At 39.2% G+C, this 27,164-nt stretch overlaps 1 protein-coding gene across 1 annotated transcript in view; it reads left to right on the top strand.

The window, feature by feature from the left end:
• Nucleotides 1-27,164, top strand: part of LOC139708346 (importin-13-like) — a 107,808-nt gene that overhangs the window by 13,964 nt on the left and 66,680 nt on the right. Inside the window, 17 exon segments of the mRNA XM_071620307.1 lie at nt 1,470-1,528; nt 3,172-3,280; nt 4,560-4,712; nt 5,405-5,477; nt 6,817-7,036; nt 7,868-7,952; nt 9,156-9,275; nt 15,032-15,112; nt 17,141-17,279; nt 19,711-19,760; nt 20,290-20,379; nt 20,995-21,142; nt 21,943-22,011; nt 23,097-23,236; nt 24,041-24,175; nt 24,607-24,840; nt 26,325-26,462. Of these exon segments, the coding sequence (XP_071476408.1) occupies nt 1,470-1,528; nt 3,172-3,280; nt 4,560-4,712; nt 5,405-5,477; nt 6,817-7,036; nt 7,868-7,952; nt 9,156-9,275; nt 15,032-15,112; nt 17,141-17,279; nt 19,711-19,760; nt 20,290-20,379; nt 20,995-21,142; nt 21,943-22,011; nt 23,097-23,236; nt 24,041-24,175; nt 24,607-24,840; nt 26,325-26,462 (2,043 nt within the window).

Here is a 27,164-nt window from a genome sequence, read left to right as displayed (position 1 = left end):
AGTTGTCAGCAGACAAGTTGCATTTTTAAAACCGTTACCCGTGCCACAAGATTGCCAATTAGGCCAGGTTAGACAGTTAATTGCTATCTAATGCCGAGACATCCTTCAGTTGAACCATAGCTAATCTAATTGCCCGCAGTCCTGTAATTGGATAAGACAGGGGGAAGTCCCCCCTGATGCTTGGGTTGTCCCTTGTGATGGTCAGGGCAGGAGGCAGTATACGTTTTAGAAAGGGTAACTCACGCTCCTCCCATGTCTTTTATGCTTGTTACTCAAGCTGTGCTCATCAGTTGAACATGATCATAATCATGTGGTAACTCAGAGCACTCCCCATGGACCATCATGCATACATTACAGGGGCAAGATGTTTTGCCCTGCTGATAATCACAAATTATTCACATCTAGTGCAGTGACCACTAACAAAGTACACATCCCATATTTACTGACCAAACAAACTTCAGGACATGATCACACAAAGTGACATTTTCATTGAATCATAAATGTTAAAATATAGCATTATTTCAAGTATTCTTCTCAGTTGGTACTGTAAGTGTCTGAAATGGAGACTAGAGCATCGCTGCTAATTTGAATGTTGCAAGTCATTAAATGAATGTGATATTCACACGAGAAAATGCTTGTCGTTGGACCAGTCGCTAAGTGTGTCAAGTGACTTTGTTCTACTGCAAGTTAAGTAGTCAACTGCCATTAGACTGCTCCTGAATATGTGCGACTGCCATATCCTGTGAATAACATTCATGTGACTCACACACGCTCCAGTGGTTGTCCTCATACCCCCCCCCCCTTTACTCGTTCACTACCCCATGTCCTGGTTCAAGATCATGATGTGAGTAGTGCCCAATACTGACACACACCCCACCCCATACTATTTTGTCTGTTCGTCAGATGTCATCGGTGTGTTATTGTTTATGCTTGTGTTTCTTATTTTTTTGTTTCATTGTTTTTGTTTGTCTGTGTATAAGTGTATGTTTGGCATACATGTGCATTGTGCATGTGGGTGTATGTGTGTGTGTGTGTGTGTGAGAATGGAGACAAAAAGCAGGGCTCCCTCGCTGTGCCAGGTGCACGTGCCGATAGCCGTCAAACTAAAGAGAGGGAGACTGCCCATCACAGCTTGAACAAACAGCGCTCTTAACACCCGTCAGCTCGCGTTTGGGTCCGAGCCCTTGCATGTGCTGATGGTGTGTTTCTGCAAAGAGGCACAGTGTTATGTAGCAGGTTGGGCAGCTTTAGGGATTGGAGAAAGAAAAAAATGCATTCTAACTGTTATCACATTGAGCCAAGTGAAGTACTTTATTGGCACAGACATACAAACACATGTACGCACATATGCCCATCATACCAAGTATGAAAATGCATACCATATATATACATATATTTTCTGTAATGCATGACTCGCTTGACTCATTTAGCATTGAAAATGCCATTTCTTTTCATTTCTTTTGTATTAGGCACCTGAAGTGCAGTATTTCGGAGCAAGCGTACTTCACAGCAAAATATCCCGCAGTTGGTGAGTGCCTTTTGCTCATAAAGTTTTCATGCAATACAAACCATTTTATAGCATTCATGTGTGCAGAATTATTGTTTGTTTTCTTTCTTTCTTTTTTCAAATGCTCAAATGTTAATGAATGCAGGTAGTGAAGATCCTTGTTGCACTTAAGTCAGATGCTGTTGTGTATGTTCCAAGTATTTTGCACATCAAGACCTGTATGGCAAAGTTCACAAGTGGTTGAAGTCATAATTGAGAACAACAGCAGTGAAATAAGAAATAAATGATATCCCTTCTCAAGAAAAAAAGTTATCAATTTCCCTCCTTGGAGACAATTATAAACATTTCATGTCTGTTAATTACAGAACGAAATGATTTTTCAAGTTGTTAATGTTTCAAATGCCAGTTGATCAATCAAATTTACAGGTATAAAAACACTCAAAGTATACATAATGGAAGAATCCAGTCTTGAGAGAATTTAAGTTAGTGTTTATTCATTGCCCATTTTTCATAGAGTGGACATTTTGAGTCTAGAGAAGCTCACCATTTATTCTCTTCAGGGAGACCTATTCCACCAACTTTAAAATAATTCCAGTGCAGAAATTATGATAATATTCTTATAGTAAGATATAAAGTCTTGTACAAAATAATATCAAGCAAACTGTTGATGTGTTACCATGTACCATGATCATTTATGTTGCGCCTGAAGAAAATAAAACTAATAATCTTGCAAGAATGAGCTTGATCCTCACTTGTTTCAAGATCAGGAGTACAATAAGTGTGTTACATTAAAATTCTGGGAATGCTGCTTTTGACGTTTGCAGAAATCTCCTCCCTCATACTTATGAATATTCATGTTTTGCCAGTCTTCCGGTATGCACTTATGATGATGATGATGAAGTCTTGTATAGCGCCGGTATCCACCAAGTCAGGCGCTCATGGCGCTTGCTCCAAAATGAATACATAATTCAGCTTATTTGAGTATTACAGAAAGCATTTGTGGAGCACGCTATAAAGTTCTTGTTTTTTTTTTTGTAATTAGGTTTGGCTGTGCTTTTTAGATTGATCAAAAACAGAAATCTTGAGTCTGTGTGTATTCAATTCATGTTCAAATTCAATTCAATTCAAATTCAAATTAATTCAACTTAACGATTATCTTCCACTTTTGGGGTGGAATGCCCTTGTCAGCCAAAGACTGATTTTTAGAGGGGTCCACACTGTCGGGTTTATTTCCAATAAGTATTAAATGCTTATACATTGTATAAAGAATGTTGATCTGGTGTGGCTGCAACACATAAACCACTGCTTCCTACTGATTGCTAGCCATATATGGCTAAATATCATGGTGGAAATGCCTCAAAAGAGCAAGGAACACATTGATTGTACTCCTGCTCAAAAAATAACAAGTAAGGATCGATTAGCTCATTCTTGCCCTTACCATGCTAGTAGTCATAATGTACATACCGTGTATGCAGCATTTCCTGCAAGCAAGTTTACCCTTCCCGAACTGCATGCCCTGTACTTCCACTTGAAAAATTACAAATTGCTCAGCTGACATTTATTGTGATTTCAGCCGATACCATTCATAATCACAACATTTCTTCTTGAAACCCACAAGTGTACTTTCCCTTTAATCCTTGTGGCCCATTGTCTTCATCCCGCAGGCCAGAGGTTCCGTCGGAGCAGTATGACGTGCTCAGGACACAGCTATTCCAGCAGATCTTCAACTCCGCCCTCGGCACGCGAATCGTACTCACCAGACTTTGCGTAGCGGTAGGCACCACCTTTTCACATGACCCCTTTGGGTTCAAGCTAGACGTGTGGCCTGTGAAAGACTGACCTGTTAACATGTGTCAGTGCCTGGAGCTTTGGATATTTCAAACTTTATTTCTCTGTTGGGCAACAGAAATCCTATCTTTGTCAGATATTGTTTGCCTGGAAAGCATGAAAATGCATAGGAAAAGTGAAAGTGCGTATCTTTCAGTAAACCACCAAAAAAAAAAACCCTACCTGTATGGTGAATTCATATGAAACATATGTTTACTTATGCTGTATTCAGAATATTAGCCACCTTGAACAATGTGCAACACGGTGTATTGTGAGTGTTTGCTGATAGGAGATTTTACGGTGAAACTGACACAATGGAATCTGAGGTACATTGTATGTGGCAGATTCAGTGATATTTAAAATCTCTTCAACCACAGTATCGAAAGATAAAATAGTTTGTAAAGACTCTTTCGTGATAAAGAAAAACTGGATTTTCATATAGATTGTCAATCTAAAAGGGTTCATCTCTTGTCAAGTTTGTCTAAAATCAACGAGAATGAACTTGATTAATACACGTTTCAGCAGATATTGCGTGTAACATCATAATTTGATGCCATAATTTTATGTGCCAGGAATCAGAACCACATTATAGAAGGGGAAATGGCTGCCATGGTTCGTTACAGTTTGATTTGTGAATGAAAAGCGTGATATATTGGGAATATCAGAAAAAAATAAAAATGTAGTTTACGTTCCAAGGGAAAGTCAACAGAATGATGCACCAGCTTTCAATCTAGAGGTTTAGAAGTGTGAATTTTACATTTTTTCCTTCCCTGAGCTGAATGGCATTATAATAGTACTTGATCCAAGCAGTGTGGTACAGTTTGTATTAAAGTACACAGACCTTTTTCTTCTTTTTGTCTTGCTTCTGATAGATATTGCCACCTGTTGCATATGATCTCCATGGAAACGAATATTTTGAGTTGATAATCTTTGTGAATTTCCTGTCATGCATCTATTTTAAAACCAGTGCAAATTAAATGGGTGGTATGTTTATGTCCTCGGAAAAAATGGAACAAACAATAATCCCCAAAACTGCACCTCTTTTCCTTTCCTGTGCAATGGCATTTGAAGAATGTGTTTAAAGTTTTGGTCCTTAAAAAAAAATTAAAGCATAGTTGAAGTTGAGGGCGGATGCCACCTGCCACCGAGAAGAGACGAGATTGCGTTAGGCAGGCAAAGTTGCTGCTGCGACTCGGTGACCTTTTGACCCCCTCTCCCCCGACAGCTGTCGTCCTTTGCGCTGAGCACCATGCCAGACGTGTGGCCGGATGCTGTCAAGAGCATCATCGAGACATTCCAGCAGGCCAGGACTCCACACCTGGACTCCACGCACAGGTGCTCCGCCCTCCTTGAACTCCTTACAGTCCTCCCAGAAGAGGTAAGAACTGGGGTGTGGTGTGATGTTTCCACCCCTCCCCCCCCCCCCACCCCCCCTTACCCCCCCCCCCCCCCTTTTCAAAAGCTACAGTGTATCAGACAGATCAACAGAATCAGAGATGCCAATTGTCACTTTTTTGGCAGCATTTACAAATGTAGTTCTGTTTTGTTTTTGTTTTTTGCCCAAAATACTACAGGTTTCATGAAAGATACTGTTCTTCGCAAATTGTATAGTACTGCACATGTCTATTTCAGGAAAGTTAAAAAGTATTGATAGCTTTTCCACAAAAAGTATGCCTTTCAGGCCTAAGAAGTAATGGATGCATATAGAGAGAGAACAAAATTTATATTAGATTTACAGGGAAGCAAGAAATTAGAAAAAAGAGCTAAAACTGGTCAATGAATGATCTCATTGAAACAGAAAATGCCCTGACTTTGCACGTTTTTAGGAACAGCTTGGATCTATATCTTGAGAAGCGAATAATATGTGCCCACACTAAACCCCAAAGTTTTTCTTTTCAGTTAAAACTGATGCCGTTAGACTTTTCCCCTCACGCACCTAATCCACTTGTTAGCAGGTCCTATCCTCCTGTTCAAAGGAAATGGCTCTAAAGTCAAATCCAGGAGTATTTATGCCTCTTACGTTTTCCCAAAAATATTGCTTAACGTGGCTTTTTCTTGATCTCCTCACAGTTCCAGACAGCACCCATGTCACAGCACAGGAAAAGCACAGTCAGGCATGAACTCGAGAAAGGCATGACACATGGTGAGTTCAAACTCATATAACTTTTTATTACCTCCGCCAAGGAAGGAGGTTATGTTTTCATTGGCATTTGTTTGTTTGTTTGTTTGTCTGTGTGCAAAATAACTCAAAAAGTTGTGGATGGATTTGGATGAAACTTGTAAGAACAGTTGATAATGACGCAAGGAAAGATGATTGAATTTTGGTAGTGATCCCAGAATTTTTGTGGATTTTTGAAGGATTTGTTATCTCTTTGCAGGTAGGATCAATGAACTTGGGCGTTCACGCTGCGTATATTTTATACCGTTTGCATACGTGCTCTAAAGCACGTGCTCTGTTCGGGCAAGGTGCCACACAGCTGGAGGCTGATGACGTAAACAAAAGGCTTTTATATTGGGGAATTGGACAATTTTAAGCATATATGTGTGTGGATGGATATTAGCTGCTTGGCGAAAGTCTGTGCTCTCAGAGTGCTTTTCTAATTTTATCTATTTATTTCCTTGTTTCAGTCAAATTTAATGACGTCTGCGCTGCTCATGCAAAGTAAGGAGAGCAGTAAGCAAGCAAGTACGCAATCTAGCAAGCAGAAGTGCTGATCAGCAAACAAATTGCAGTAGGGGTTAAAGGCATAATTTACCATTTGCAGATTAAACAAAAACCCAGCATTAAGACTTAAGAATAGATCTAAAATGTGAGTTAGGGATAGAAACGACCAATGTAAAAATTTGAATCAGTATAATTGATGTTAAAGGGGAAGGCTAGTGACCGATCAGTGGGAATCAGTGGAAATGCTGGGAGATGATAGTTCCAATCCTTATGGGATTCATTCAAGAGGTCATTGTATATCTATTGTTGTGTGAAAATGATTTGCTTCAGAATGGTCTCATATTCAAGTAATGTGCAGTTTAATGCTTCCAGGTTAGCGTCCCTGGTCAGTGACGGAGCATTAATCTGCACATTACTTGAATATGAGACCGTTCTGAAGCAAATCATTTTCACACAACAATGGCTATACAATGAACTCTTGAATGAATCCCATAAGGATTGGAACAATCATCTCCCAGCATTTCCACTGATTCCCACTGATCAGTTACTAGCCTTCCCCTTTAAGTATTGTCAAATATACAAAATGTGAACAAAACTGGTATATTAAAAATGTTTTCAGACTGAACCGTATCCAGTTATGGTTTATTGGGAAAAATAGTGATATCTCCTCATATATTAAGCTCTATTGCAAAACTTCATATGGTAGGATGTTTCCTAATGCAACTGACCTACACATATACATCAAATGTGATATCTACTCCCAAAGGTAAACAGGACCTTTAATCTATCTCACATTTACCCCCCCACCATCCTCCAGTTCTGCCCCTCCTCCAGTCACTGCTAGAGCAGGAGGACTCGCCCAGTCACATCCGACACCAGGCCCTGCGCTGCTTCTCCAGCTGGGTGCAGCTCAGCGTACCCCTCACCGAGGTGGAGTCCTTCAAGACCCTCCTCTTCCAACTCATCCACGACCCCGAGCTCTTTGACTGCTGCATCGACTCCCTCATCAGTGTCGTGTCCCAACCCACAGCCCATAAGTAAGTATGATGGGGATGATGATGATGATGGTGGGGATGATGTTGATGATAATAATGGTGATTAATAGTGATGGTTGGTGATGATGATGGTGATGATGATGATGATAATGATGATGATGATGATGATGTTGATGATGATGATGATGATGATGATGATGATGGAGATGATGTTGGTGATGATGATGATTGTGATGGGGATGGTGATGGTGATGATTGTTATGATGATTGATGATGATGGTGGTGATAATGATGATAATGATTGTGATGATGATGATGATGGTGGTGATGATGATGATGATGGTTGTGGTGATGATGGAGGTGATGGTGATGATGATGATAATGATGATGGTTGTGGTGATGATGGAGAGGACGGTGGTGAAGGTGGCAATGATGGCAGCGATGGCGGTGTTGGTGATGATGGTAATGATAGTGATATTGATGAGAATGGTGATGATAATGATGATGATGATGATGTTGATGATGATGGTGATGATGGTGATGATGATGATGATGATGACAATAATGGTTACAGACAGACAGAAAGTACATTTGCAGAGTTGCGAACCAGTGTGCTTGTGTGAAATGTAATGGTGTTTTTTTTTTCTTCTTCTTCATTAGACTCGGAAAATATTTTCAGGAAATGAAGACAGATTATAAAGTCTTTATTCTTTTCTGAAATGTGTTTACATATGACAGACTTGTCAGGTTCTGCAACCCTGCATATGATATAGCGATCACAATGGACCATTTGACCTAGTGACTCTTTGTGGAACATTTCATAGGAGATGACATGATTTTGATAGCCCAACTACAATCTGTCTCTTCCCACAGATATCCTACAATAGTAAGAAGTATCATACAAGAGATCTTACAGCTACAAGACTTGCTGGCCACATCAGTCAGAGAAAAGAATATGGTGAGTAAGAATGTTTTATTTTAATTCTCTTATGCACAGAAAATGTAATTTTAGCTGAAATCAATGAACTTCATCCTTTTTTTAAAAAAACATTCATAGACCTCACGCGAGTGCACAAAATTCTTCAAAATTGTTTCTCATCCATTTTCAATGCATTTTATGTTGTGCATATATTTTATTCCACGATGTGGTATTTTTCATTTGATTGCAGTCCCCCTGATTTCAACGTGCTGATCAATTTGTTAGACTGGAGGGCACACAAGCTGAATTAAATTGATTTGAAATTGATTGATGTGTGATGCCAGTGGTATTCAAGACGTTATTTTCATCGTATACAGGTACAGCTGTATACTGGTATCAGATTTTCACGGTCTGCAATAAGAATTTACAAGTGTAAACTTTGTTCTTATGAGGCTATAGAGAGTAGGCTGCTTATGTTTTGCAAGATTAATAGATTCCCTTTGTATTCTCTCTAGCTACTATGGCATGATAAATGTCAATTTGTGCATATGTGTGTGTGTGTGGGGGGGGGGGCTATGTTACAAAAATGGCTACAATGCCTTATGAGAATATGTTATTAGAATATGTTGTAAATACTCTTGGCAGATTGAAAAAAAATTCGTTCAAAATGGAGGCTGGGAGACCCTTCCATACAAATTGTGGATGGCCAATTATTAGGGTGAATGGATTAGAGTAAGGTACTACTGGTCATTGGGAAAGTGCAAGTTTATGCCCTCTGCTCATGTCATGGTATTTGCTGTAGTGAGTATTATCTTGTAGTAATTATCTAGTTCTCTGACCTATGGATACATCTGTATAATTAATGGCAAGTTGTAGCTGGTATTTACCTGTGATAGTTTCAACGACAGGCTGTCATCTTTCTCAAATGATCAAATTATCAGTTGCCGATTAGCCATCGTTTGAGAAAGATGACAGCCCATTGTCGAAACTGTCACAGGTATAAATACAATTATTGGATGTGTTTAGAGAACTTTATATCTATATTTGTCAACCATTCTTATGAACTTATTTTGCAAGTTGTAGCTGGCCTCACCATCTTTACTCAGGGTAAGGTTTGAGGAAGAGATGTGCATGTTTCTCCAGAGAACGGGATTGTAAAGAAAAATTTACAGCTGGGAATCAAACACAATATTAATATTTATTTTTTTATTCCGTGCCTTCTCTACACTCCTCTGTATCCAGGACACCGTACAGGGACTGTGCAGGCTAGCCGTAACTCTGGGGGAGAACCACACCAAGATACTGGTCGAGAGCACCGGGGAAGACAAGCAGCGGGCTATGGAGTTCACCAGCCTAGTTATGGTGAGTGAGTTGTGTGTGATTAAGAGTAGTGGCACAACATTTGCTCCTGCGACAGTTGCTCTGGTCTTATTTTCGTGAAGGACTTAGGGTTAAGTTTATGGTAGTGATAGAGTTTTAGGTTTAGTTTGGTGTGAGAGTTAGGATTAGGGTTGGGGTATTGTTTGTCAGTAGAATTTATGTTTGGCTTTACCAGCATGCAGATATTTCATGCGAGCAATTGTCGCAGGAGCAAATGTCATAAAACCAATTAAAGTATCATTATGCGATATTTACATCCAATGACTGGAATAGAGTCAATGCTGAACAGTTCAGAGCAATGTTACAACTTCAAGTAAATTAACCTGACTGCTGGTTATTAAATTGAATATGAAGCAAGACCTTGTATTGTAAGTTGGTGATGATGTTTCTGCAACAGATATAGGCCTTATAAACAATTATACTCATTGATCATCCTTTTTCATTTGAAGAACCGTAGGTAATGCAATTTGACCTTTTAATTCATGCTACCCAGTAGGCACTAAATGTGAAGACTGCCATCACTTCAAATCCTCTCTCTCTCTCTCTCTCATTGATTTGTTCTGACCCAAGGTCTTCGTAGTTTTGATTTTGTGCCATTGTTGCAGTTTGCTCACTTTTAAAGCCCTCGTTTGCTAACATAAAATAACATTTGAAGAGCATTTCAAGTCAGAAAGTAGTTCCTTGTACCAAGACTACACTGGAACATTTGACACTGTATTTCATTTCAGCTTGTACTAGAGCAATTAGACAGGGCAGAGCCAGGCAAAAACTGCCCTTTTTTCCAGTCAAGGTTTTCTCACTTGATTCTGGTACTTTAGACCATACTTAACAAAATAAGCTTCTGCGCCTTCTTGAAATCTGTCCCGAATCCAAGATGGCCGCCAAAAATCCAAAATGGCCGCCAGAGGACATAAAAAGTGCCTTCTGTGGTTAAGATTTGTCTGGGGATGGGTTTTTTTTAACTCTGTTTGATGATAAATGGTAAGAGAAATAAGAATCAGTGGATTGAAATTAGAATTAGTTTCTTTTTTATTGCGAAAATCCAACATGGCCGCCAGACGCAGCTCCCGAAATTAATAAATGTCATAATAACCGGAGGGCCAAACCCTAAAAACTCGCTTACTTAACGAGTAAGTTCCACTCTCTCTACAAACTAAGCAGACCATGCTTATTTTCAAATTCTATTGTAACAAACAACATACCACTGGTCTACCTCAAAAAATTTGTTGCGAAAGCCTCCAAATCCAAAATGGCGTCCAAGATGGCCACCATATTTACTGAATTTGCTATTTGAAAGACAGAATTTGATAGAAACATCAGATTTCAACAAATGTGATGTCATATGAAAGAGAATAAAATTTCCTACAAGTTGATACCATTTTTGTGGGAGATTGTGATAACTGGATTGAGATTTTAAGGAAAAATACTCATTTTTTGATATTTTTCTGAAAAGAAAATCATGAAAATGCTTGATTCAGCATAAATCAGAAAAAGACTGAAGGATTATCTTGAAACGTTTTTAAGAATTTTGTTTAACATATAATTAATATTTGGAGAAAATTAGGGGTCAGTACCATATACGGTTCAGGAGTTATAATGTCTCAAACTTGAAAACTCACTATGTAAAAATTTCCACTTTAGCTGTGAAAAGACCTTGTTGGTCGTAATAAGAGTCTGCACGCGCCAAGACTACTACACGCACCACTGGCACTGACGCTTGTAGCAGTGCCAGTGGTGCGTGTAGTAGTCTTGGTGCGCGCAGACTTTTTTATCAAACAAGAGTTTGTGCCTGCAAACTAACTTTTCATACCAAGTGGTAGCTCAGGTGACGCCGATCGCTATCATTTCAAAGTAGATTGTTCTGGAGCAGATGAGATGAAGCAAAAAATGTCTTTCAAATAGAGGTAGAAGCTTGAAACAACCATGCTATAGAAAGTTTAAAACAAAATTTGGATCAATCACTCAAAAACTTCAAGATTGCAGGCCATCAATGCTGACATAGTTTATTGCGCCAAATTAAATGTATTATTTTGATTTTGGTACAATTTTGTCTGTTGTGCTATCTATTTATAGTCTTTATATATTTTGAACATTGTAGTGCTATTTCAAACCGTCATGGGTTTTTATGGAGATATGTTTAAAACCAGTGATATTCTACTCCGAAAAAGAAAAAAAATTGAGTGGAAGTTTCATTTTTGAAGGAGTTAATAACGGAAATCAGTAAATTTAAAGTAAAATTGGAGTGAATTTTGAGTGAAAATTTTCATTTTCACTCATTTTAGAGTGACCTTAGGGATCACTCGTCACTCTTTGAGTGATCCCTGAGATCACTCTAAAAGGAATGAAAATGAACATTTCACTCTCGAGTGATCCTGATATCTAAAATGTGAAAGCCTCTACCAATGGCATTAGTTCAATTCAATTTTGACACTATAACCCACATGAAATCAGCCTAAAACGATGAAAGAAAAATCTATTCACAGTGAGTACACTTTCAGCATGCTTATTTGTAAATTCAATTCAATTCAATTCAATTCAATGTTTTATTTCATTTTTCGACAAGAACATATAAACATCACTTCTTCTTTTTTGGTAACAGAAAATCAGGTGCTCAAAACTGTGTAGGATGAAAAGAATACAATAATTGTAGCACCTTACAATCATTACAGATTATCATAAAACTCGAGTGATTTGAAGTAAGTAAACATTGTGGATAATTCGAAAAATGGAAGGGCCCACATTTTTGTAGAATGTGGGCCCCTCAGAAATGTGAATATACAGCATGAATAATCATTTTGGACAGTGTTATTTGAACAATATACTGAAAAGTAATTTCGCACAACACATTTAAAAGCAACTTTGAGAAATTGCTGCCATGTCGGATTTTTCGGGGGGGGGGGGGGGGGGGGGGGGGGGGGGGGGGAGTGTGCTCGGATCAGAAGGGCTTTCAAGGACATGTACGGATCAGATATTATTACACATATGCCATCATCATTCACGTTTCTACAACATCAGAGTAACATACAAGTACAAAAGCATATCTTTGATACAGAAGCATTTCTTTTTTAAATCAAAGAAAGGGGCTTACCCAAACACTAAAATGAGCTCCACCCCCCCCCCCCCCCCAAAAAAAAATAATTAAAAAAACCTTCAATATGGTTTAAACAATGACAATATATATGATAGACAGCAATACAAGAAATTCTAAATGTATATCAAATTATTAATCAAGATTTGACTCTGACGCAACACACTAAATGTATCGTTTACTATTGGAAGAGATATCACATTCGATTTATATGTGCAGGTTAGTTGTATCACAAAACATTCTACCATGTAAAAAAAAAATATATATATATATTATAATGAAGCCTAAAACATACGGAGATATCACCATTTCTTTTCAAGAAACCATAACATTGATAACTGTTGACAGCTTAGTGTAAAAAACGAGAAATGTCGCTACGGCCACTGGTATGCCTCCGCCATAATGCATGGTTCTCCTAATATGTCTATAGTACAATGTCTTGACAATGTGTGATGACAGTTTCACACAATTGGCAAAATATTAAAATGACAGGTTTGCCACAAATCAATGTCTTGACAATGTGTGATGACAGTTTCACACAATTGGCAAAATATCAAAATGACAGGTTTGCCACAAATGTGCTGAATGTTCACTTTCCTAGAACTAGGTTCAATTGGATGAATGATTAAAACGTCAGAGTGCAAGTATTTGGGGGACTGATGATTTTTACTTGACTTTTGACCCTTTTATAAGTTTATGCATTGAGTAATTTTCAAGGTATTGAGAAAAAGTATAATTTCAGTATCAAATGGTAAAATAGCATTATCTAAACCTGGCCTTTGACCTTTGACCTCACAGTTCCAAAGAGAATCACTGTCAGGTAGAACATGCATAAATATGTAAGTTTCATGATGATACCTTGAGTTACTTTCGAGATATGGAGGAAAAAGTGCAATTAAGCACTTTCACTTGACCTTTGACTTTTTGACTTTTGACCTTTTGGCAAAAACTTCCCACAGAATATATATTTGGTAATACATGCATACATCACTTAAAAAAAAAACCTTCAGGCATTGCATAAATATAAGTAGTGATATTTTGAGGAGTTGACCTCGACCTTTGACCCCCCTGACCTTTGACCCATGACCCCCAAATTTCCTAGATAATCACTGCCTATCGGTACAAGCATATATATACTAAGTTCCATGAAGATACCTTTAACCATTTGCGAGATATGGAGAAAAACATGAAATTTCAACCTTTTTTTCACAAAATAACCTGTGACCTTTGACCTTTGACCCCATGACCCTTAAATACAAACAAAGTATTATCCCCCAGGATATACCCTCATACCAAGTTTGATGTAAAACCACAACACGGTTCTTGAGATATCGACAAAAACAAAACCGGACGGACGTACGGACGTACGTACGGACGGACGGACGGACGACCCGAAAACATAATGCCTCCGGCCACTTCGTTGGCGGAGGCATAAAAACATATCAGAACAATCTACTTTGAAATAATAACGATCAGTGTCACCTGAGCTACCACTTGGTATGAAAAGTTAGTTTGCAGGCACAAACTCTTGTTTGTCAAAAAAGTCTGCGCGCACCAAGACTACTACACGCACCACTGGCACTGCTACAAGCGTCAGTGCCAGTAGTGCGTGTAGTAGTCTTGGCGTGTGCAGACTCTCTTTACGACCAACACGGTCTTGTCACAGCTAAAGTGGAAATTTTTACATAGTGAGTTTCAAGTTTGAGACATTATAACTCCTGAACCGCAAATGGTACTGACCCCTAATTTTCTCCAAATATTAATTATATGTTAAGCAAAATTCTTAAAAACGTTTCAAGATAATCCTTTAGTATTTTTCTGATTTATGCTGAATCAAGCATTTTCATGATTTTCCTTTTTTCAGAAAAATATCAAAAAATGAGTGTTTTTCCTTTATATCCCAATTCAGTTATCACAATCGCCCACAAAAATAGTATCAACTTATAGGAAATTTTATTCTCTTTCATATGACATCACATTTGTTGAAATCTGATGTTTCTATCAAATTCTATCTTTCAAATAGCAAATTCAGTAAATATGGCGGCCATCTTGGACGCCATTTTGGATTTGGAGGCTATCGCAACAAATTTTTTGAGGTAGACCAGTGGAATGTTGTTTGTTACAATAAGAATTTGAAAATAAGCATGGTTTACTTAGTTTGTAGAGAGAGTGGAACTCACTTGTTAAGTGAGCAAGTTTTTAGGGTTTGGCCCTCCGGTTATTATGACAGTTATTAATTTCGGGAGCTGCGTCTGGCGGCCATGTTGGATTTTCGCAATAAAAAAGAAACTGATTTTAATTCTAATTCACTGAATCTTATTCCTCTTACCATTTATCATCAAATAGAGTAAAAAAAACCCATCCCCAGACAAATCTTAACCACAGAAGGCACTTTTTAGGTCCTCTGGCGGCCATTTTGGATATTTGGCGGCCATCTTGGATTTGGGACAGATTTCAAGATGGCGCAGAAGCTTATTTTGTTAAGTATGGTCTAAAGTACCAGAATCAAGTGAGAAAACCTTGACTGGAAAAAAAGGCAGTTTTTGCCTGGCTCTGCCCTGTCTAAATAGTCTGTCATTGTGTCCTGTATCAAAAGTTGATGAAATTTCTTCCATTTATGTCTTTATCATACAATTTTCCACACCCAAAGGGATTCACAGCTCTTCCTGGTCACTATCCTGTGGATGAGACCATCAGCAACATGCCATTTGGCTTCTGGTATCTTCTTCAGGTAAGTCCTTTCCTCAACCTTTTAATGGGATGGTTTCGTATTGGTGGAGATGAGGATTGGGCTTTTATCTTGTTGCAAGGTATCAAGAAACCACTTATAGAAATAGTACAGAGCATACCATTCTATGAGGAATTCAAAGATTATTTGATAAGTGAAAAAAAGCAATCGCAGTAAAAGGTGGGACCCATCTTTTATTAGGATCACTCTGTTTTGGATATCTCAGCCATTTCAAAACCAATTTTCATCAAATAAATGTTGAATTCCTCGCAAATTTACATCCTCTTTCATATTTCATCAGAGGTTTCTCATTATCTCACAAAAAAATGTTAGAAACATGAAGTTAGGTCTCAACCACAACTAAACAACCCCTTAAACTCTGTGTTCACATTAGACCCCACGTCGAGGGGACAGTCACCAGAGATTTTATCTTTTTTTTTTATGACTGAATGTCCACACTGCTGTCTGGACTGTCCCCGAGCCGCGGGGACAATTTGGACCTGGGGTGAGCTCTGCCACTTGAAACCAGACATCATACATGCACACATTTGATGAATACAGCTGGACGCTATCAATTACAGCCCATAGTCACTCTCCCCTTCAAATCTTGTCCCCAGACCCAACTTGCTTTGTGGGGATGGGGGGGGGGGGGGGAACAAGTCCCAGTGAGCATTCACAGTATGGTTTTTGAGGAGAAAGTCCCACAGCGCTGGACTTTCCCTGCGTCGTGTGGGCTAATGTGAACTGGGGGTATGTGTGCCCACGCACTTAACTTATTTCAGCTCAACTTGCCAAGCTTTTCCGTCAGGATTAAGTAACCCCAGCTCAACTTGACCTACCAGATAGTTATAGACCGATTCGGGTTCGTTGAGGACAGCAGACAATTTGTGGCACTGGGCGCAGCCATAAGCTCATTTTGAGGTGTCTTAGCCGACCCCCCCTCCTCTCCCCCACCCCCCGGGCAACATGTTTATCGCGCACTTGTAACAAAGTTTCGCGCACCTAAGCAAGCGTTCGAGCACTCAGTACGAGACGCCTATTGGCTAAAACAACCATGCATCAGTTTTTCATTCCGTGCACGGAAGGGGGTGGGGGAAAGGGGAGGGGGGGGTCGGCTACGACACCGCAGTAATGGCGCTGCCCATGCCAAAAATACACATAGCGCGTCACAGAATCAGTCTATAGTTATCAAGTCCAGTCAAGATGTAGCATCGTGCCTGAGTCTAATGGGAAGGCCATGGTGACATAATATGGATTAGGAGAGATTATGTAATCTCTCTTCATATTTTCGGACATCTATGCCAATCACCGAAGAAAGCACTCCAGCTTGCCGGCCAATCGGTGAATAAGCACACTAAGGGTTAAGGAGATGATGCATGAGATTTTGTTGAAGTTGGTTACCATGGAATGGATAGACCAGTGATTATGTCCCAACTCTACTGTACTGTCGATGTAGAGTTTGCTATTCTCAAGATCACAGTGTGAAATGAGTTGAGAAGAGGTTGGGCAGTATTAATTTGATAAATGGCGCCACCTATTGTCTGCTCCATGTCATTCCTTTTTTACCCACACTTGGATGAGAAGATTTGATCTGTGTTGACTTACCACTGATGTACTGAAAGTAATGCCATTGAATGGGGAAATATTGACTCAAATTTGGTAATTTGTATTTCATGATGAATTTTGTATCCTGTTCTGAGAGAAATTCAATTTGTTCTTCCATGCTGTCATCAATCAAACTAAGACCCTGTAGATTCCTGTAAGGATTCATGGACTTGTCTAAAAACCTGTAATGGAGCTTTTCTGGGCATTGGAACTTTGCCAGTTTCCTCATAATGCATTTCATTTTCATTTTTAAGATGATGTTTGTTCACCTGAAGCAGGTTCACTGGAGTCCAACCACTTAATTGTCCTTCTCTTTCTTTAAATGATATTGAAAGCATGAACCATTCTGCAACACCAACGATAAGACGTGAGATGGAGTTTGCAGTCACTCTTGATATTTTTTCTCTCTGTCTGGATGTTTGATAGGATGACATTGTTTCGGCCGAGGCAGACAAGCTGGAGTCCTACATCCAGACCTATGCCCCCATCTTCCTTCAGCTGGTGGAAATCATGATCAGAAAAGTGCAATATCCAGATGACGAGGAATACAACAGTTGGACAGAAGGTGTGCTTATCCATCCCATGCCACTCTGCCCCCTCTAACCTTCACCTACCTAACTCTATCCCACCTATAACCCCATGCCACTAACTCCCCCTCACTTCGCTCCACCCATCTACTAACTCATTCTTTTAGGAGTAACCTAAAATCCTATTTGTTTGACACTGCGTTTTGAAGACAGACTTTCATGTCTTCTTTTTCGTCTTCTTCTTCTTTTATGGTATATGTATTTTCAGTCTTTTTGCTTTGGTGTATTTTAAAGCGCCTAGAGCATTCAATCAGAAGGGAAAATGGAGCTATAGAAGTTGAATGTATTATTATTATTGTCATTCCTACCTAACTCTGCCCCACCTAACTCTACCCCAGCTACTTCATTTCATGTAACTCCATGCCAGGTAATTTCGCCCCACCTGACTCTACCACCGAGCTCCATCCTACCCAACTCCATTCCTCCAAACTCCACCCACCTAAGTCCTCCTACTTAGGCCAAAAAAAAAAATCGTTGTATTGGCTTTACCCGCCCGACCCTTCAAAAAAAACCCGACCCTGAACTTTTCCAAAAAAAAGAAAAAAGAAGGAAATACATCGTTTTTACCAAGAGAGGGCGTGATACGGGTTTGCGAATTATCAAAAACAACAACAACAGCAACATTTTCCTTGTCTTTCCAATCATAGCACGTTTCAAACTGGGGATCAACTATCACATATTTCCATTGACTTTGCATTTAAAGTGACGTCATATTTCACCTCAGAGTACTGTGCGCAACTTTTAAATTTAACTGCGCAAATTTAGGTCCCACGCGATATTTGATCCCCTGACCATACTGATATACAAATTGGACTCCTAGAATAAACATGGCTACAAAGTATAATGTTTCTATGATGTTTTATTTCACTCTATATTTCTCCATGTGAATACAGTAAAACCTTATCGTAACACAAACTCTGAAATAACAAATGCCTGTCACAACATTGGGTGGAATTCTCGAAGGTGCTTTCAATTTAGAACATGGTTCAGCCATGGAGTGGTTTAAGTTGGAGGGGAGTTCATTAAACCACTTTGAAAATACGCACTTGATTTAGCGCATATTTCAAAAGTGGTCCAATGAACGCATCTCAAATTTAAACCACCCCATGGCTTAAACCAAAACCACCTTTTCGAATTTCACCCCCCTCCCCACCCCCTATTTTTGGTGGATGCCTATACTTGTTCCCTATTTTCAAAAGACCCCCCCCCCCCCCCTCTAGGGAAAACATTCAGAAAATGACCCCCCTATCTACAGAAACTGACAAAATAACCCCCCCCCCCCCCCTTTTCATAAATTTCTAGGGAAAATCTTCTGGAGATCAGTCCAATTTTTTTTTTTTTTTTTTTTTTTTTTTTTTTTTTGAGGGGGGGCCTCTGACCCCCTATCTACGGAAGAGTTTTCAACAGACCCTTCCCCCCCCCCCCCATCTACGAAAGAATTTTCAATGGACACCCCTAGCTACGGAAAAGACTAAAAAACATCCCCCCCCCCCCTTCATAAATTTCTAGGGACAAATCTTCCGTACATAGACGTTGAAAACGGGAACACACATGCGGTCTCCTATGGGTTCGAGTGGGGGGCCAGGGTGTGTTTCCATGTCCAAAATATGATTCTCTTTTAATACAACACTTATTGCTTTTAAACCGGTGATATAACAAACTTTGGATACAACAGACCCTCTCTATCGAATGGGGTTTTGTTAAATATAAGTTTTACACGTAAAATACTGGTAGCAAAAAAAAAATAACAATAAAAAATGCGCCCGCCCGACCCTATTTGAAAATCTCATGTTACGCCCATACAACATTTTTTTTTTTTTTGCCTTAACTCCATCCAAACTTACTCCACCCCACCTAACCCCACCTAACCCCATTCCACTTACTCAACCCCACCAAACTCCACCACCTGTCTCACTGACCTAACTCCTCCCCACCTAGTTCCACCCATGTGAAGCCACCCTAACCTCACTCCGCCCACCTAAGCCACACAGTGGCAGTGAGCATAAACGTTTCATATGTAGAAAACAAGAAATTAATAACTTCTACCTGACAAATCAAATTAGTATATCTGGAATTAGTTTTGTGATGTACATTTAGATAATCTAAGCCCGTGCAGGTTCTGCCTATTCTGTGACTTTGTAAAGTTCATATCTAGTGAAAACAGCTTTTCCCAAGGCAATATTATGTAATGTGGAGTCATTAGAACAGTAGGAGTAGGATAAAGTGGTAAAAGGAGAGTTTGATATCGGTGTTTGTAGTTGCTCAATCTTTCTCCAAAAAAGCTGTGATAAAATTTGGATGAAGCTAAATGTTCCTGTTCAACTGATATTCGTTTGTTGGTTGAGAAATACCATTTCTAAACCCTGAACCCTCGAATCACCCTTCAATTTTAACCATTTTCTCTTGCAGATGAAAAAGAGCAATTCAGATGCTACAGACAAGACATCGGTGACACATTAGTGAGTTGTAAAGACTATTAAAATTTTTCATTATTGGGCTAATAATAACACATTGGGGACAGGCTGATTTTGCTACAACACACATTTTGCACACTATCAGACACTTGCCCGAGTATACTCGGGACTCATCTTCTACAGGTTAAAGCACATAAATCGGTACAAGAATCTGCAACAGTTCGTCAAAACTGTTTCTTGTCATCAAGTATTTTGCTGAAATAGCTCAGTATGTGTGCACAGTGATTCTTTGAAAATGGAATGTTGTATGTTAAACTGTGAATAGATGTATTCCTGCAATGTAGAAAATATGTTATACAAATGCTTATCCACCTTTTAGTGATGGCCATTATGCACATTTGTGTATGACTGTGTAGCCTGAAATTGATACAACAGGATATTTGAATAAACTGGGTATTTACATCATTTCAGTACTAGGTATTGCAGATCTATCACTGGTCTATTGCAGCTACATGTATTCTACTGAAATCCTTGTAGTGGATTCATTTATAGCATTTTGTATTTTTCTGGATAGATGTACTGCTACACCTTGCTGAAGGATCCCCTCCTGAATCACCTGTTTTCATCTCTCACAAGGATACAGGAACAAGAATCATCATGGCAGGTAAATCCTACGTCATTTCATTTTCACACAACCCATGCACATCAGATACATTTACATCTTTATTTCCCATAAAGTTGAATGTTGAGAAGTTGGGATGTTTTAAACCTGCACAGTGCATTGATGCAGTGTTCCCAGGTTCATTTATCCTTTCCTTGAAAAAAAAAAAGAGAAACCTTTAATGTACATTATTATGTTATCTTATTTGTATACTTGTAGTCTCCATTCACTGTATTTAGATTTTTCATTCATTCTTTCATTCATTCTTTCATTCATTTATTCATTCATTCTTTCATACATTTATGCATTTACTCATACATTCATTCATCCATCCATTCATTCCTTCTTACATTACTTATTTGAATTAATGTGTTCATTCAGACATTCATTCATCCTTTCATTCATTCATTTGTTTCTACTGTGTGAACTGTCATATATCAGTCTTTTGACTGTGGATAAAGGTTGGTGTAACTCAGTGGAGAGGCTGAAGTAGATGTTTGTTTTTGTTGTTTTTTTAAGAGAAAAAAAAACCTCACTTGCAGTGTACAAATTCAATTCTGATGACATGGTAAGCAAATCTGCAGTTCTTACATAGCATTCTTGTCTCCATGACAACAGCATGTAGAGGCCTGCCTGTTTGCATTCCGCTCGATAGCAGAAGGCGGAGACTACGGCGATGACCAGTGTGCCGCCAACCTCCTGCAACTCATTGGTTCCATCAACATGTCGCACGTCAAACTAGCGTCTACTGCCCTCTACATGCTGGGTGAGTACATTGCCAAACTCTTTGCCACTGACTCAGCGTCACTGCAGCACCAAATTAGGACAGTGTTCACAAATCGTGATGATGTCATATTTTCTACCCAAGCTATGCCTATTATCATCAATATTATGGTTTGATTTGTGTGTTATATGCTTCATCTATCCCGGAATAGAACACCAGAATTTCTCTGCTCATGATTCAGATCTTGCTCTTTCAGCCCCAGCAGTGATTTGCTTTCATAACTGGGTTAAAAAAAAAAAATTCTATGGAAATGGAAACTGTGAATAAAAAGATTTTAGAAAATAGAGCAATAACGCTCTCTAATGCAATATTTGTATTTCTATAAAAAAACCAATGTGATTTGCATGCACAAACTTTAACTTTCACCACTATTCAAATATTGTCTCTATTATGAGATATGCACAGCTGCTATTATAAAATAAGTACCAATGGTATACTGTACATCCTACAAGATCTTTTTTTTTTTTAATACAGCATTGGTATTATGACTTTGATACACTCTAAATCTTCAAGTATTACCTTTACCTGCTGCCTCTAAACCTTTTTTTTTTCCAGATGATCTTATTACTGTTGTAAATTTACCTATGTACTAGAAAAGAACCATGCCTAAAGTTAGAGGCATGGAATTTGATGTATATCATGACTTCACCAAGAAGTTGACTGGAAATTGTTGCAGATTTATGTTGAGAGTCATCACAGATTTTAGAATAAACTCATTTATGATTTTTTGCCAAGTATTCCATTCTCATATATAATTTTCTTTCATGAATTCCATCTACCAGGTGCCTACTCAGAGTGGTTGGCAGACATGCCAGAAGCCCTAGGCTCCGTGATTCCCGTTTTATTATCAGGTGGGTTAACTCTTGAGACAAAATTTATCATCGTAATATACTGTGCATGCAAGCTTTATACAAATGTGCAAATTATGGATACATCAAAACAAATTATTGTGACTGTGTGAATGTAGTGTGTTCTTTTCCTAGGAAATTGTGTTTTGGCAAATTATTGCACTAAAAGTAGATTGGAGAGATGAGATGTTTCTTTGAGCAGTGCACTAACTGAAAGACAGATGCGTCAAGTTATGGAAAGATGATACTTTCCCCTCCCTGGATCTCTTTAAGAGATGCCAATTGCAAAAACTCTCTCTTGTTTTGCCTGTAGATGATTAAAATCAGTGTGTTGCTTCTATCTGTGTGTATGGACCTGCTGTGGACAGATCGTCGATGAATAGCCAGAATACAAATGATAACATTTGAACTGTAATGGCAGAGACTCCAACCCCAAGCACCTTCTGATCTGGAGATTCTCCCGCCTGAAACCCCTAGCAAACGGGAGACTCCAACATCACGAGCGCAAAGTCCCTTGCTGTCTAGGGTTCTACAAAGCTCTCTCGCGCTTTTTAAGGCTTATTTTTCAACATACAATGAAATTAAGTAAGAAATCATTTCAAGCGGGAGAACAGGAGATTCTGCAAAAATGGGCTTTCGGCGGGAGATCTCCCATCGAAAGCGGGAGAGTTGGAGTCTCTGTAATGGGGTGTGCATACCTTCCTGTACATTTTATGTACATAAACCATTTTTATCCCATGTCTGGCCAAATTGCTAACCCCTATGGCAGGGCTGCACACTAACATATTTTTCCTACTTGTCCAAACCTTAAATTTACTAGTCCTGTACTTTTTTCAACTGGCCCCAACAGTGTAATTTTTGTTATTTTACCTGTCATGTCAGACCAGTAAATCTAGCAATCCGCGAAAAGATGCTGGTCCGACAGTGATTGATTTTTCTGGTCTGGGACCGTCGGACCAGCGCCAGTTTGCAGCGTTGCCTATCGATGTCAGTCCCCACATGGTCGGATAACAGAGGTCAGACTGTATTACAATAACTTAAATCACACACTGAAGCACATGGTAATCATTCCTGCTCATCACTCATAGGTTTAAACGACGCCGAGCTTGCGGCTCCGGCCACGATGTCGCTGAAGGACATTGCCTCAGACTGTATCCCAGGCATGAGGCCCCATGCAGAATCCATCCTTACAGCCAGCCAGCAGGCTCTCATGTCTAGTGTACTCAAGGTTAGCTCTCAACCTCCCATTTCTCTCTCTCTTTCTCTTGCTCTTTTATGTATATATGTATATGTTTATATACATCTGCACCGAAAAAGTTTAAGTTTTTTGCTGAGTGGAAATTTTTATGCATTTCGCACAAATTGAAGCGAGTGCAAAAATACAAGCATACAATTTTTGTTACTTGTTAATTGTAATACTGTACAGTTTTATACTGTAAAACCAGAAATTTTTGCGTGTATGAATTTTTGCCAATTCCATGCAGCAAATATTTCTTGTTTTACAGTATTTTGATTCCGCAAAATTGATACCACGTAAATTCATCTTACCTTGCCAAGCGTGAAAAAATTACTCATGCAAAAATTTCTGCTTTTACAGCATATTGTTTTATTGAATTATTAATTCACCCATATATATATGTATTCATATATCTATCTATCTGTGTGCCACAGTCATATTTTCTATCCATGTCATCAAATCATCTCTTCATAAATCTTCTCTGCTTATCTCTGTGTATCTATGTAGTTTGCAAGATGACTTGCGATTGAATAATATATTGTAAAATTTGATTACAATTGTAAGCAAGATTTTCGTTTGACAATTTGCAAATTTTTATATATTTATTTTTCATATTTTATTTTTTTGCATGAGCTGTTCCCAAAATTAAGGAAGGAGATTTACTAACTTGCCTCATTTCTTTGGCTGACCAATCAAGAGAGATCAAGCTCTTCTCAGCTCTATGCATATGTATGCTACGGTATAGATCTGTTTTATATATAGCCACTATGTCTCTGTTTTGTTCACTATGTCCAGTCAAGGGAGTCCACCCGTCTGATGTCGGTCATCGGTCTGGTGCTCTCGTCCCTCCCTCTACCGGACATCATGAATTACCTGGAGGTCATCCTCACACCACACGTCCAATCCTTGGAAGAGGTGGCCAACCAACAGGTGTGTAGACATCCCAATTATACAAGTATGTCCTCAAAACTAAAAAATCACAAAGTAGGAGCATACATACATTTTAGACATACCTTTCTTTTATAGACTCTATCAGAATATATGTACCGAACATGAATATATTTTTAGATGATATGATTTTATTCCAGCATGCAAGATGAATGCAAGGGGTTGAGACATTAGATTTACTTTCAGCACTGTAGTGTCCTCTTATCAATAGAGTCACAAGTACTGTATGTCACATTGATAATTATATGTAGCTATTTTAACACCAGCCAAGTTTGCATCTCTTTTCAAGCATGAGCCAGCCATTGTGCATATATGTTTTTTTCACAAAACAAATCTCTCCAAACAAAGCAAAGTATTCTTTGGAAACAGGATTGTTTAACATGAATTGACCGAACTCTTTATGTATGAAAAAGCCATCTCCATCGGGCAAGACCACCATCCTGGTAAAGCTGGCCATGATGGCCAACCTGTGTGCCTCGCTGGACATCAAGCGGGAGGACAAGTCCATCATAGGTCAGGTGGAGATCGAGCCCAAGTCGCCGTCGGGGGCCCAGGAGACCCAGCCTGTCCTCCTCATCCTGCAGAAGATTCTCCCCATTGTGGAGAAACTCCTCAGCATGTGGATTTCTGATGCCGCCATTGTGGAGGTGAGGTGGAGGAGGATGTGGTGGTAGTGGATGAAGATGGTGATGATGACGAACATGACAATGATGATTATGGTGGTGATGATGATGAAGAACATGACAATGAAGATCTTGATGATGATGATGATGATGATGATGATGATGATGATGATGATGATGATGATGATGATGATGATGATGTTGAAGATGATGATGGTGATGATGGTGATGATGGTGATGATGGTGATGAGGGTGATGAGGGTGATGAGGGTGATGAGGGTGATGATAGTGATGTTGAAGATGATGATGATGATGATGATGATGATGATGATGATGATGATGATGATGTTGAAGATGATAGTGATGTTGTTCAAGATGATGATGATGAAAGGGCTAGTGGTGATGGTGATGACAATGATGCAGCAGCAAGATGAAGGTGAAAGGGGAATAGGAGGAGAGAGGAGAGGGTTAGAGAGGAAGAATGGGGAAGGAGAAGTAACCTGAGAAGTTGGAAGGGGAGAAGAAGATTTCAAGGACGATTAGGAAGATGGAGAGAAGGAGACACAAGAGTGGAAGGCAGAAGATGAAGAGTGGAAGGAGGGGCAAGGTGAAAGGATGATGAGAATAGGAGAAAAAGGAGTGTTGAAAAAATAAAATAGTTAAAAGACCCACTATGAAAATACCAGGGCCCTGTTTTATGAAGAGTTATAATTGATGATATATTTGATTTCTATGGTAAGTCTATTGCAGCCTGTGTAGTAAGGAAATTTATAATCGATTATATCTTTTGATAAAACGAGCCCAGGCCTAACAAGTCTCCCTGATTACTTGCTGAAGGCTCCCTACAAAAGGATCTCTTTCATCGTCCCCTCACTGAAGAATGTAGAAGCCTCTCTGATATTGGCATTGGTATCAACTGAGACACATGTAATACATTGATAACTTCTTCCCCCATTCCACAGAGATTTTTTCTCATCGGTCATTTGTCGGAAGCAAAGTTTGTTGCTTCAGGCCACCCACCGAAATGTACCAGATGACACTCTTATGAATTCGACATGTGTTGGTCAACCATCAGGTCAGTGTCAGACACACCGGGTGTGGTCCGATGAGGCAAGATCGTCTGGTTAGGATCACGCATAACATGTCTGACACTTACCCGTCAGTCCAACAACACAAGTCGCATTCATCAGACTGTGATCCAATACACTTTGGTGGGTGGCCGGAAGCAAAAAACTTTGCTTCTATCTCTGTAGAATAGTGGTATCCTTGAAAGCTCATTAAAATCTTCCAGAGTTTGATGTGTTACAGTTAGCAGCCCAAAGCTACTAATAGGTACATGAAAAATGTGCGATTTTGGTGGTGGGTGGGGGGGGGGAACATGGTGGACAAGATAAGAACCACATAACATTCACTGTAAACTGTATAATTGCTTTGTTTGTGTGTGTGTGTTTGTGTATGAGTTAATAATCATGTTCATACTTTCTCCACCCATTGCATTCAATCTGCAGTCGGTGTGTGAGATGCTGAAACGAGCCATCAGGACTCTGCTGGACGACCTCCAGCCCTTGGTGCCCCAGCTCTGTGAACTCCTCTGCCAGATGTACAACACTGTGCCACAGCCAACCATGCTAGACCTTGCCCAGCAGGTGAGTAGAGGCACAGAATATTTGAAGCTATCACCCTTCTTTTTTTTGAGGACTTGACAATTATAGTGTTCTTAAATAGAAAATACTGTAAATGCAAATATTTCGCAAGGTTTTTATTTTTGCGAATTTTGGGAGTCAGGTACTATTCACAAATTTAAAGACACACAAAAATATTGACTTTGATTCCGACATGAATATGACATTCATGCATACATTTCTCTATTCAATACTGCACTCCACGAACTTGAATTTAACCACATGCAGAATCATCAGGAAGTCCTGATTCAGGAAAAATTAGACTTGCTAGATATATGGCGTATACAGTAGCGCCCCACCCCCCCCCCCCCCCCCCCCCCACCCGCCTTGCTGAAAGTTTAATACGCTTGTTAAATATATCTTACAGATTTTGTTCACAGTCATGTTTGTAGCAATTACTTTGCACTTTAGAATTCCTTGGTGAAGGTAATCACTTGTGGTTGTGGGGAATTTAATATAGGGCATCATAATCATAGGTACAAGAGACAGTTTCTTGTATTCTGCTATGTTAGGATAAAATAATATCTGTACTTGGCAATAGCAGTTCTCCTACCAGTTGCTATCCGTGGATTAATCTGTGGATTGGTTTTGATAAAATTTGGGAGGGCTTGCATATGAGGACAATAGTTTGGTAAATTTCTCCGATGTTTATATTGTGATTGCAAA

This window comes from Diadema antillarum, unplaced genomic scaffold, assembly GCF_040938485.1.
Source record: "Diadema antillarum isolate AM-2024a unplaced genomic scaffold, OU_Dant_1.0 scf00000036, whole genome shotgun sequence".
NCBI classification, from domain to species: domain Eukaryota; kingdom Metazoa; phylum Echinodermata; class Echinoidea; order Diadematoida; family Diadematidae; genus Diadema; species Diadema antillarum.
Note: the sequence above shows the minus strand (reverse complement) of the source record. Positions and strands in the feature narration are given on the sequence as shown.